General features: G+C 45.1%; 1 protein-coding gene across 1 annotated transcript in view; it reads right to left on the bottom strand.

Moving 5' to 3' along the window:
* The window catches only part of Zbtb8b (zinc finger and BTB domain containing 8B), a 19,315-nt gene extending 6,162 nt beyond the window's left edge, over positions 1–13,153 (bottom strand). The window contains exons 1-2 of the mRNA XM_008829241.1: positions 13,084–13,153; positions 3,882–4,880 (exon numbers count right to left, since the gene is read on the bottom strand). Of these exons, the coding sequence (XP_008827463.1) occupies positions 3,882–4,839 (958 nt within the window). The 5' untranslated portion in view covers positions 4,840–4,880; positions 13,084–13,153. The remainder of the gene's footprint in view (positions 1–3,881; positions 4,881–13,083) is intronic.
* Positions 13,154–13,871: the final 718 nt, after the last annotated feature.

The raw sequence follows: 13,871 nt of genomic DNA, 5'->3' as shown, positions 1-13,871 counted from the left end.
ACCACCACCACTACTGCTGTTATTATTATTTTGCACAAGATAGGGAAGCCATTTAGATTTTTGTTTTGTTTAGGGATAGGCCCTCACTATGTATGTAGTCCTGACTGTCCTGGAACTTGCTCTGTATATCAGGCTGACCTTGAACTCACAGAGATAAGACTGTCTCTGTCTCCCAAGTGCTGGGATTAAAGGCCTGCACCACCACATTGGCTGATAATTTTTTATGACAGAAGTATCTTAAAAGTTTTTCTAATTTTTTTTATCTGTATGCATATATTGCCTGCATGTATGTAAGTGCACCCATGTCATGCAAAGCCTCCAGAGGTCAAAAGAGGGCATAAGATTCCCCTGGCACTGAAGTTACAGATGACTGTTAGCTGCCATGTGGGTGCTGGGAATCAAAGCTGGGTCCTCTGCAAGAGCAGTCAGTGCTCTTAACCACTTCTAAGTCCCCACCTTTACCTACAAAACACAAGGAGAGGAAAGGTCATGTGAAGACACATCAGAAAGCTGGACACCTGCACACCAGGAAGAGATGCCTCACCAGAGACAACCCTTCTTAGATCTTCACCTCAGGTTTCAACACTTCAGTAAATTTCTGTTCTGCCCACCCAGTCTGCAGCATGCTGTGACAGGGACTCGAGCTAACACAGGCCTTCTCCACTGACCTCTACCTTCAACATTTGAAAACCTCCCATGATAGATCAGACTTCTGAACCAGAGTTATTGCTTTCTTGGCAGCAGTTCCTAAGAACATCTTCCAGGAATCTGTAGAAGAGGTTTGCTCTAATGCAGACCTTAAGACTGGGATTTATATTAACTATATCTGAAATCATGGACTACACAGAATTCACTTTAATCTTCCATCTTTTCCTCTACCTTCTTCATACAGCCATTACAGTGACATAGTGATTTTTACCAATCGATATTTACAGATTTGATCATCATATCATCTAGGAAGGCCCTAGTGACTCAAACTTTCCAGGCTCAAAGACCTGGGTTTGAGTCCTGGCTCTACCACCCACCAGTTGTTTATTCTTGTACACCTCGCTTTCTCTGTAACTCACTTTCCTCATGTGTAAAGCAGGTTTTGTGACTACAGTGCCCATGTCACTGGCACAGCCTCTAGCCAATAGTAGGTACTCATATATCCTGGCCATTTTCATCACCATCAGTATAACTCTAGCACTTTTTTCTTTTTTAAAATATTTTATTTATTATTATTTTATGTGTATGCGTGTATTGCCTACATGTAGGTAAGTGCACCCGTGTCATGCAATGCCTGCGGAGGACAGAAGAGGCTGTCGGATCCCCTGGAACTGGAGTTACAGACAGTTGTTAGCTGCCATGTGAGTTCTGGGATTCGAACCTGGGTCTTCTTCAAGAACAACCAGTATTCTTAACCGTTGAGCCATCTCTCCAGCCCCACTTTTTTCTTTTTTAATTGTGTCTGTGTGTGAGTGCAGTGCCCTCAGAGGCCAGAAAATGGCATCTCAGATCCTCTAAAGATAGAGTTACAAATGGTTCTTAGCTGCTGGATGTAGCTCCCTGCTAAGGAGTTTTTAGTGATGCAGCTGTTCTATAGTCACCCATCCTCCACCCCACCTCCAAACTTATGCTCCTATAAGTAACCCCAATAAAATCATTGGTTCACCAAGCTGGACTTGAATGTAGTTACTTCTTTGGTCTGCCTGAGCCCTGTCTGTTGCTTTGCATCTCTTTAAAAAACAAACAAATAGGGGCTGGAGAGATGGCTCAGCGGTTAAGAGCACTGACTGCTCTTGCCAAGGACCCAGGTTCTATTCCCAGCACCCACATGGCGGCTACGAACAGTCCTTAACTCCAGTTCCAGGGGAATCTGAAGCCCTCTTCTGACCTCCATGGCATTGCATGACATGGGTGCACTCACATACATGCAGGCAATACACTCATACACATAAAATAATAAATAAAATATTTTTTAAAATAAGCAAATAAAACATGCCACTTGGTGCCTGAACAGGGGATGACAGAGTCAAAGATGCATAGGCATGGAGCATCATAGGGGACTCCCCCTGTGACAGTCTTCCTCCTGGGGCACCATCACATGCTTCCTTTATAAGGCAGCAGTTGCAAGGTCCCTGTTATGGGTAATTAGAGCGGCAACTGGGGCTGTGCTGTCTGCTCAGAGAGAGCTCACACACATAAGGGAAGAATTACAACAGGAAATAAACAGGTGAGAAACAACTTTTATGATTGGCAGGGAAGATGGACAAGAGAAAGTACTGGCTTGTGATGTCTTAAGCAAGGTGGGGAAGGATAAGGGAAAACAGACAATGGGCCCTATCCAGGGTACTAGAAAACAAATGGTGAGATTTGTGTTGAGCCCAACTTCCTATGGAAAGATTTGACCAAAAGCCAAATGCTGGGCATGTAAGCCTCTGGAAGGCTTCAGCCTGAAGTAGTTCAGGAGATGTAGTGGTTCCCAAAGCAGCCCTGCTTTGGAGGAAGGAGATCTTTTGGGAACGGGAACCACACTAGCTGCTCCTTTAACAGTAGCCAATGTTGCCTACAGGTGAAAGTCTTACATGGCAACCAGGGGCTCCAAGTTGAATGTCAGACTTCTTGGTCCCTTACTAGTGTGCTTTGAACTTCGGTGGATCCTGGAACCAAGTCACCTTAATTCATAGCAACCCCCCAAAGCACCAGGGGTCAATGGGCAGGAGTGGGTGGATACAGAGAGAGTAATACCAAAGAAAGAGATTACGCTTGTCTCAAAGATATGCAATTATGCACACACCCGCAACAGTATATTGGATACATTTACCCCATGCAACACAGTATACTGAAGGTGGACATACTGTTGGGGCACACCTTCCATACCTCCATTAGAGTTTCCCCTCAGGGTATGAACTATAAAGGCAATCATGCACGGTTGAGCAACATGGAGTCCATAAATAGAGATTACTTATCCAGCACAAAGCCCTTTCGGCAACCAGGTGTGGCTGGTAAAGGCACACACCTTTGATCCCAGCACTTGGGAGGCAGAGGCAATTGGATCTCTGTGAGTTCAAGGCCAGCCTGGTCCACATAGTGAGTTCCAGGACAGCTGGGCTACAGGGGAGACCCTGTCTCAAAAAGACCCCCAAAAAAAGGAAGACAAACAGCAGGGCTAGAGAGATGTCAGTGGTTAAGAGCGCTGGCTGTTCTTGCAGAAGAATTGGGTTCAAATCCCAGTACCCACATGGTGACTAACAACTATCTGTAACTCCAATTCCAGGGGATCCAACACCCTCTTCTGTCCTCCATGGGCACTGCACGACACAGATGCACTTACATACATATAGGCATAACACTCATACACATAAAAATTAAATAAATTTTTAAAAAGAGAGCTTGTGAAGAATAACTGAATTATAGAGAACTAAATTAATAAGGCAGTGCCTTGCCGAACACTGTCCTTTAAAAGAAATTTTTTTCAGCCAGGTGTGGTGGTACACACCTTTAACCCCAGCCCTCGGGAATTAGAAGCAGGCAGGTCTCTGTGAGATGGAGGCCAGCCTGATCTAATAGTGATCACCTAGGGCTACAGGGAGACCCTGTTTCAAAATACAAGGGGGACATCTCCTGAGATACAATACCTAAGGGTGTCCTCTGGCCTCCATATGCATGTATACACACACACAAGCTCACCCACACAAACATGCACACACACACAAGATATACAAAGAAAACATATTCTGTATACAACAGATGTTCAATTAACACCGATTAGTAGTAATGGTAGTGGCAGCGATGGTGGTAGTGAAGATGGTGATAGAGATGACAGTCACGATGGAGAACACAAGGCACAGAACGTGTGCTAAATGCTGGTAGAGATGATGCATGTGAACAGACCTCACCTGAGTCCTCTCCATACCAGTCATTCTGAACGTCCACCATCGAACTCATGGCCGCCCCTGTGCCTTCTGGTCTTCCATCCAAACTATGAGAAAAGTGATGATCTGAGTCATCTTTGCTCTGGACAGCTCCATTACGCAGGAGAGCCTCCAGGAACTGCTTCACGTGATAGCTATTGTAAGCCAAATCCATGGCCTGGCTACTGGACAGGCCCTCCTCCACATGGGCCAGGCTGAGGGGGGTGGTATAGTGCTGCAAGGGCTCACCAGCCTCCATCAGCACTCTGGGAGCATCAAATTTTACCTTGGGCTCAACCCGCCTGGGCAGAATAATAAGGTCACTGTCAGAGGGGCCAGAGCCCTGGCTATCTTTCCCCACCAGTTCCAAGGGATAGCAGTCCCTGCAGTCATCACAAGGGGACGCTCTTGTGCAGTCCACACTCCCTTCTCCCTCCACTGGGGAGGAAACAAAGCCCTTGGTACCAGAGGAGGTCCCCTCCTGGCTTCCACTGTCTATCTGCTGAGCCGCAGCTGCTGCAGCTGCAGCCACCACCGCAGCCACAGCAGCTTCCTTCTCCATCTTCCGGCAAATGTCAAGGGATGACCTGATATATGTTTTGCAGAAGTTCACCACGTCATTCATCTGCAGGTAGCTGGCAGCTGACATCACTTCAATCACGTTCTCTCCACACAGATCCAACTTCCCAGAGTAGAGGAAATCTAAGATGATGGAAAAGGCCTCGGAGGTGACAATGTCCAAGGAGGCGGTGCTGTGCCGCCCACTGTCCTGAATGTAGTGAATGAGCAGGGCACGGAAGTAGCCACTGTTAGCAAATAGAATGTTCCTGTGGGCCTTGAAGATGCGGCCTTCCACTATGATGCTGCAGTCACAGAAAAAGTCCCTCTTCCGCTGCTCATTCAACTCCCCCAGGAGCTTGTCGCAATAAGATGGCGCCTCCATTTCTCCACCTGCTGCTGCTGTTCTGCGGGGGGCCTATAGCTCTGCCAAGATTTTTATTCATGTTAATTCATGAATTACAACCTTACAAATAAACTGTTCTTTTAATTTGGTGGAGGGCAGTTATCAGACCTCATGGACCCCAGACTGGCCTCAAATTGGCTATGGAGCAAAGGATGATCTTGAATTTCTGATCCTTCCTCCTCCACCTCCCTAGGATTACAGGTATGTGTCACCACAGCCAGTTTATGTGGTGATGGTCTGATCCAGGGCTTCCTGTATGCTAGGTAAGCATTCTATCAACTGATCTATATCTCTAGCCCCAAGATGTTCATATATATACATATATAAATCTTTTCAAACCACTGGCTTAAAGCCCACTGTGGTGACACACACCTTTAATCCCAGCACATGGAAGGTAGAAGCAGGTAGATCTCCATGAGTTCAAAACCAGCCTGGTCTACAGAGCAAGCTCCAGATCAGCCAGGGCTACATAATGAGACTCTCTCTCAAAAATACAAAACAGGACTGAAGAAATGGTTCAGTGGTTAAGAGCACCAGTTGCTCCATTCCCAGCACCGACATGACAGCTAACAATTGTCCATAACTCCAGTTCCAGGGGATCTGATGCTTTCTTCTGACCTCTGTGGGCTTTGTATGACATGGATTCACTTACATACATGCAGGCAAGACACTCATACACATAAAATAAAAATAAATAAATAAATAACAAATAACAAATAAAAAACCCATGTAATTTCAGCACTTGAGAGGTAGAGGCAGGAAGATCAGGTATTTAAGGTCATCTTTGACTTTTTTTACATTTACCTATTTTGCGTGTGTGTGTGTGTGTGTGTGTGTGTGTGTGTGTATGTGTTGTCTCTATTTTTTCAATAGAGGAATTAAAGATAGGAAATGACCTAGCTATAACACAGTCAACACTCAAAACTGGCTAAGGGCTGTTGGCCTCTGGAGTCAATGTATCTTATGCACTATGCTCTACTTCAAGTTTCAAATGTTAGAAAAATACAAGAATCACCGGGCATGGTGGTGCACACCTTTAATCCCAGCACTCAGGAAGGCAGAGGCAGGCAGATCTCTGTGAGTTTGAGGCCAGCTTGGTCAGGTCACATAGCGAGTTCCAGGCCAGCTGGGGCTACAGGGAGTCCCTGTCTCAAAAATACATCCCCCACAAAAAAAAAAGAAAGAAAAGAAAATACAAGAATCTACAAAGTACTTTAGCTTCCAGTGTTCTAATCTGGACTTAGAAACTGGCCAGTACAGCCTCAGTTCACACCTTTATCACCATTTTATGGGGAAATTTGGTGGATTCCTGGGCTAGTCAGCATACACGCTCCATTCTAATGGCCTCTATAGAACAATCTTTCCCCCATTCTTGGTCAATGTGCTTTGCATAAAGATGGTACTATCCACCCCAGGCTCCAGGTATATAGGCTGTAAGGCAGGGCGCCATAATCGATGTATCTTACTCTCTGACCATCAGTGATGGCACTGTGGCTTGGCCAGAGCCAATGAAAAGCAATGGACCTTTGCTGGACTTCTGAAAAGGGCATTCTGCTCTGCAGGCATGCAGGAGGTGACAGATGCTGCTGCCACCCCGCCAAAGGAACCAGTCTAACAAAGACGACAGCCCTCGGGATAATATCTAAGCCCTAGATCAAACTGTGCCTGAACCAATTATGTCCCTTTCTGCTTTAGTTGGTCTGAGTTGCATTTTCCCTTGCTTGCCGCTGAGGTGACTGAACTCTACCACCTTTGGTTAACACTTTCCTATGATTACTGTCCTGGCCTCTCTCTGTTAGAAGAATGTAAGTTCTTTTAAGGCATGAGCATATCATTAAATCTGACAGCCCTCACAGCACCTGGTGGTGTGCTTTGAAAAAGTATGTTTGGTAAGTTAAAATTTACACTCCAGCCAGGTGTGGTGGTGCACGCCTGTAGTCCCAGCACTTGGGAGGCAGAGGCAGGTGGATCTCTGTGAGTTCAAGGCCAGCCTGGTCTACACAGTGAGTTCCAGGACAGCTCGGGCTATAGGGAGAGCCTGTCTCAAAAAGAACAAAACAACAAAGAAAAAGTTACACTCCTGTTTTTTAACTGCTAAGTGAAACAAGTATAATCAAATTTAAAATCTCCCAGGTAATGAGGAAAATGAAGGTGCTAGCTTCCAACCCAAGCTCTCCCCATCTCTCCCATCAAACCATAACCATCCATCAACCACTCCTTTCCTTTACCTACTGATCCACTGGACTCAGAGAAATCCTGACAACCCAGTGTAGTCAGCCCTCCATAGCAGTGGTTTCTGTATTTATGCATTCAACCAACTGTGGATTGAATATATTTGAGAGGAGAAAAGTCAAACCTGAGCTGGGTATGGTGGCACACTCCTTTAGTGTCAGCACTCAGGAGGCAAAGGAAGGTAGATCTCTATTAGTTAGAGGTTAGCTTGGTCTACATAGTAAGTTCCAGGCTAGCCAGAGCTACACAGTGAGACCCTGTCTCCAAAAAAGAACGAAAAGGCAAACCTGAAAACCTGTACTGAACAGGTATAGAGTTTTTCTTTTAGTTAATTTATTTTGGGGTGTGCATGTGTGGGCACATGTGCCATGGTACCCATGTGAAGATCAAGAGGTTGACTTGTAGGGGTCAGTTCTCTCCTGACAAGTGAGTTCCTAGGATCAAACTTAGGCTTGGTGGCAAGCACCTTTATCCACAGAGCTATCTCAGGAGTCCAAGTTTTGTATTTTTATATTCATCTTTTTTTAATTATTTATTTTTATTTTATGTGTATGAGTGTATTGCCTGCATGTATGTAAGTGTGCCCCTGTCATGCAGTGCCCTCAGAGGTCAGAAGAGGTCATCCAATCCCTGGAATTATGGATGGTAGTTAGCCATCATGTGTGTGCTAGAAATTGAACCCAGATCTTCTGCAAGAACAGTCAGTGCTCTTAGCCACGGAACAATCTCTCCAGCCCCCTATATTCATCTTAAATTCAACAAAAGCCTGTCATAATTTTAAGAAGCATCTCATGCAAAGCAGTTAATGTTTTGGTTTGAAAGGAAGAGCACTGTCATGTATCTGTAAAAAAAAAGTCTACTGTTCCTAAATGAACCACTCTTGGTAGTTTCCCCAGGACAGAGGCTCCTCTGTCACTCCCACCTCTTCCACTGACCCAGCCTCATATTCTTGGCACATGCTACCACTGCCGTTGGCAATCAAAATAATAAGCGAAAAATAAGCCTTCAAAAAAAATTTTTTTGAGACAGGATCTTACTCTATAATCTTGGCTAGCTTAGAACTCACCATGTAAACCAGGCTGGCCTCAAACCTGCCTTGGCCCTCCTGTCTTAGTCCCCCTGCCTCTGCCTTTTGAGTGCTGAGATTACAGGCACATGTCACCATGTCTGTGGAGCATTAGGAAAATACTACATTTAAATACCTTTATTCTTCCTCAGATTGAAAGAATCTATCAGATTGATAACATCAATTTTTTTCAATGTGCTAATACCCAGTGTTGTTAGAGATATAATTTAGACATCATTTAGAGGGGAACTTGGCAATATTTATCAAAACTGACACATGCCTATAGTCCCAGCTACTAGGAAGCAAAGGCAAAGGGACAGTTTGAGGTCAGGAGTTCAGGCCAGGAACCTAAACAACGTCATAAGCCACCATCTCAACAACAAAAACACACATACCTTTGTCTCAACAAGTTTACTGCTACACATTTACACTTCTGGATGTATTCCCAAATACATCACAGTGTAAGTTCAGAGATACACACTGTACAACTTTACTTTTTGTTTGTCTGTTGAGACTAAGTCTCACTATGTATTCCTGGCTGGCCTGGAGCTCCTATGAGGACAAGACTCTGCCTTCCAAATACTGGGGTTACTGTGGTACATGCTGGATATACCATATTTTTGTACTACAACAAAGGCAGAAATAATTTAAACATCCATCACCAGGGCACAAGTTAAATAAGATTACAGTCATGGGGAAGAATGGTATATACATACTATTTAAGTTCTAAGAATGAAAATGGGTCATTGGTGCCTTAGCAAGAATAAAATCAAATAAAGCCAAGAGAGCATAAAGAAGCGGATTGTGTAGGCATTGCACACATGTGGTACACTTACATACATGCAGGCAAAACACTCAGACACATAAAAAGTAAACAAATTTGAAAAAGTACTTCCTCAAGGATGCCTGCCTTCCTGCCTGTTTAAGTCTCTGACTGAGACTACTATTGCTGATCTTATAGCCCAGGACTATTGTTTCCAAAGACTTTATATAATCCTCATTTGCCTTTAGAATTTCCCTTTGACTCAGTCTCCTTGGTTTACTGTAGCATTCTGCATTTGCATTTCCAGTGCTATGCTTGCCTGTTCCCAAATAAACTACTTAAGCTTTAAAGATTCTCTGATTGTTACTTAAGTTGACACAATCATGTAGAATTGTGTATTGCAAGTGAAAATGTCACCAAGATATATAAGTATTAGAGAAAAAACAAAACAAAACACCCCTCCACGTGTGGTGGGACAGGCCTTTAATCCCAACCCTCAGGAGGCAGAGGCAGGTGGATCTGTGAGTTCAAGGCCAGCCTGGTCTATGTAGTGAATTCCAGATCAGCTAGGGCTACAGAGAGACCATATCTCAAAAAAACAGAACAAAATAACAACAACAAAAAAACTAAACAAGATCCAAAATAAACTGGTGTGTGTGTGTGTGTGTGTGTGTGTGTGTGTTTACTGCTATATAAGGCTATATATGTGATTTTTTCTGGAAAATTACACAAGAAAGATAAGAAGAAAAGCGTTAGGGATAAGAATTATACTGAAGGATCTTTATTTTTCATCTTATGCCTTCCTGGCTGGATGTGGGGTACACATCTATAGTTCTAACTAAATGGAAGGATGGGTCAAGAGAATCACTTGAGCCCAAGTGTTCAAGATCAGCTTGAGCAACACAGTAAGAGAGACACCATCACAGAACAAAACAACACAGAAAAATGTTCCAGTAGAGCTGGACTATTTTACGATGTGCATGTATTACTTTTGTTCTTTTTTTAACTAAGACAAAAACAAAACAAAACCAGAAAAGCCAGGCATAGTGGCACATACCTGTAATTCCAGCACTTAATAGGCTGAGGCAGTAGGATGACTGAGTTCCAAGCCAGCCTGGATTGCAGAGTAAGACCATACCTCAAAACACAAAAACAAAAATAAAAAGAAGAAAGTGTGGAACACGAAGTTGACAAACCAAGGAGACACACAGAAATATGAACCACATCTCTTAATTTGTACAACGGTTCCGGTCTACAGCACTTTCCTGTGAAACATCCTTATTTCATGGGAAATTGCTGCTTTCCCACCGTAGTACTCCAAACCCAATTCTTTGGGCTATTTCACTCTATATATCCCTAATTCTTTTGGGTTATGCAAATATTCTCTGGTTTCGTAAAAGTGTAACCACATACTCTCCACAAGCCTTTGCCCAGTCCTGCACTTGTATATAATGGAAATAATTTATTCACATCGACTCCACTTCACTTTGGTGCTCTGCACCCCTAGGACATGATGAAGACTACTATTTCCCACAGGAAAGTAGCTCAGAGTATACACTACTCTCAGAAGCACACTAACCCACACACTGGTGGCACTCTGAATCTACCCATGGTTCCAATTCAATCCAACAATGACCAAGTATGGGGGGTGAGATGGTACAGCTGGTAAAGACACTTGTTGCCAAGGCTAATGGCTTGAGTTCAATTCTCAGGATCCATATAGTAAAAACAAAAAACTGACTCCAAGAAAACGACTTCCATACAAACATGTGTGCACACATACACACAATACACATGACACTAAAAAACTTTAAATCAAGGACAATCCTAATCCTAGTTAAATGACAGAGACAGGAGGATCAGGTGTTCAGGGCCATCTTGGCTGCCTTAGTGAGCTTGAGGCAAGCCTGTGCTTTGTGAGCTCTTATCTCAAAACACCAAGGGGGCAGGTGGGAAACAGTGCTGGGGAGACTGCAAAGCGCTCTCCGAATAACTATAATGATCTGAGTTGGATCCCCAGCACACATGTAAAAACACTGGTTGTGATGGCTCCCATCTGTGATCCCAGCACTTGGGAGGCAGAGGCAGGCGGATCTCTGTGAGTTCAAGGCTGGTCTGGGCTACATAGTGAGTTCCAGGACAGCTGGGGCTACAGGGAGACCTTGTCTCAACCAAAAAAAAAAAAAAAAAAAAAAAAAGTAAAAAAAAAAAAAAGCAAGTACTAAATATGGGGGCTAGTGCTATAGCTCAGTTGCATTCATGAGGTCCTGGGTTTGATCCCAACACTGTATTAACTGGGTATGGTAGTACAAGTTGAAAGTTCCAGCACTCAGAAGGAAGAGGCAGGAGGAACAGAGTTCAATGTCATCCTTAGCTACACATCCAATTCAAGATTAGCCTGGGCTACATGAGACCCTGTCCCCCTCAAAACAACAAATGGTTACTATGTACACTGCCTGACATAAGAAAGATGTCAGGAATAGGAAAATTAATCAAACACAGTACTTATCTCTCAGGAGAGTGCAAATGCGCATACTACCGTGTATAGTATAACCCCCTGGATACCCTTGAGGGAATCCTAGCCAGACTACAGGACTGTCTTTATCAAAGACAAAAACAGCCTTGAATTCCAGCTTGCTCTCTCTCCCTCTCCTTTTCTCACTTTTCTTTCATTCATTTCATTTGTTTGTTTTGAGTTTGTTTTGAGACAGGGTATAAAGACTAGGCTTGAACTTGCTTGCATCCTCCTGCCTCTGTCTCCCGAGTGCTAGGATAACAGGAGTGCACTCTTTCTTACAATCCTCCTCCAGTGCCACCAACCTGAGCATAATAAAAACTCTTAGAATTTATTGAACAGTGGGGCTAGAGAGATGGCTCAGCAGTTAAGATCATTGGCTGCTCTTGCAGAGGACCCAGGTTCGGTTCCCAGCTCCCACATAGTGGCTAACAGCCATCCATAACTACAGTTCCAGGGGATCTGACACCCTCTTTTGACCTCTGAAGGCATTGTATTACACGGGTGCACTTACCTACAGACAATACACTCACACATAAAAATTCTTTTTAATTCAATTTTTAAAAAAAAGAATTTATTGAACACTATTCCTTAAGAAGCATTATTCTTGGGTGGGCATGGTGGTTAGTTCCAGCACTGGGAGGCAGAGACAGGAGAAAGTAAGTTCAACTTTCTGTCAGTTCAAGATCTGTCTGGTCTACATAGTGAGACCTTGTCCCAAAACAAAAACAAGGAAATAAAACATGTATGAATGAAGATTATGCAGATTTGCTATCCCTGCACTCAGGAGACAGAGGCAGGTGATTGTGTGAGCTGGAGGTCAGTCTCGTCCATACAGTGAGTTCAACGCCAGCCAGGGCTACATAGTGAGACCCTGTCTGCAGGAAGAAGTGGCACTATGCAAACTACCTCATAAGCACATCCATTTTAGCCTCACACTAACCCAGTGCAGAATATTTTCATTTCTCAGAGGGGAAAATTGAAGTTCAAAGATAGAGACACGTCCCCGGCAGAATTCGGGATCCATATTTGATTGATTCCAGGGATGACATCCTTAACCACTGTTTACACATCTCCCCAAACCCTCTAAGACATCCTGCTCTGGCCCTCAAAAAGCCGCTCCTTCCTGACACATGGAGAGGAGGGAACCCACAGAGAGAACAGTTTCCGTTTGCACAGAATTCCAATTCATCTTTGATTATCCCACGAAACTGCTTTCAAGACAGAGGGCACAATCCGATCCAGAGTCAGAAGCCACTGGAACCAGGCACTGGCCGAGGCTCCTGGCGCCTGGGCGTGGGAACCCGCGGCCTTGCCCCTCCAGTGGCCTCCGCGGGTAAAGTGACCATCGCTGCCTGGTCCAGCCTGGCTGCGCCCTGGCGCCCAGGCTACCTTCACAGTCGGAACAGGTTGGCGCCCGGACCCCCTCCAGGACATGCAGATGGGTACCCACAGCCTGGGAAGGGTGGGGACCCGTGCCACCCGTGCGCCCGCCCCACGAAAGAGCAGGGAGGGTGGGACCCGGGGCAGCCCGGGTCCAGCGAGCTAGAGGAAGCTGATGGAGAAAGGCAACTGTGCCTGCCTCCCGGGGTGCCTAGAATCTTCCCCCAAACCAATGAAAGCGCGAACCTGCTTCTCGGTTCTCACCTGGCACCGGGTTCCAGACGGGCGGCTAGCGAGCTGCGCGCGGCGACACGCCCCCCTTTCACTCACCTGGCGCCCCCTCCTGTGAGAGGCGGGGCAGCTGACCAATGACGGAACTCGAAAGCTCAGGGAGGCGGGCCCTCCAGCCAGCAGGCCTGTCAGTGGCGATAGAGAATGCGCCCAAAGGCGTGCATGTTCTCTGGGTGATGGGAGTTGTGGTCTCGGCGCTCTGTTTTCGGGTAAAGAGATAATGGACAAAACTACAAGTACCAAGATGCCGAAAAGGATAAGGATCAGCTTTTGTAAAAAAAAAAAAAAAAACCCTCCATCTGGGCTGGAGAGATGGCTCAGCAGTTGTGCTTTTAAGTTCAGCCTTTAAGAGCACTGGCTACTCTTGCAGAAGACCCAGGTTCAACTTCCACCACCCACATCGTGGCTAACAACTGTCCGTAACTCTAGTTCCAAGGGATCCGACGCCCTCTTCTGACCTCCACAGGCATTTCACGACATGGGTGCACTTACGCACATGTAGGCAATACACTCAGACGCATAAAATAAAAATAATAATTTTTAAAAAAAAAAACTCCGTCTGGGGCTGGAGAGATGGCTCAGCAGTTCTGCTTCTGCAGAAGACCTGAGTTCAGTACCCACCCTCATCAGGTGGCTCACAACCACCTGTAATTCCAGCTTCAGAGGAGATCTAATGACCTCTTCTGGTCTCCATGGGCACCTGCACTCACGTGTGCAAACACACACACACACACACACACACACACACACACACCAAAATA

The sequence above is a fragment of the Nannospalax galili genome, unplaced genomic scaffold (genome assembly GCF_000622305.1).
Source record: "Nannospalax galili isolate Female #2095 unplaced genomic scaffold, S.galili_v1.0 scaffold473, whole genome shotgun sequence".
Lineage (NCBI taxonomy): Eukaryota > Metazoa > Chordata > Mammalia > Rodentia > Spalacidae > Nannospalax > Nannospalax galili.
The sequence above is the reverse complement of the archived record's forward strand: the minus strand, read 5'-3'. Positions and strand labels throughout refer to the sequence as shown.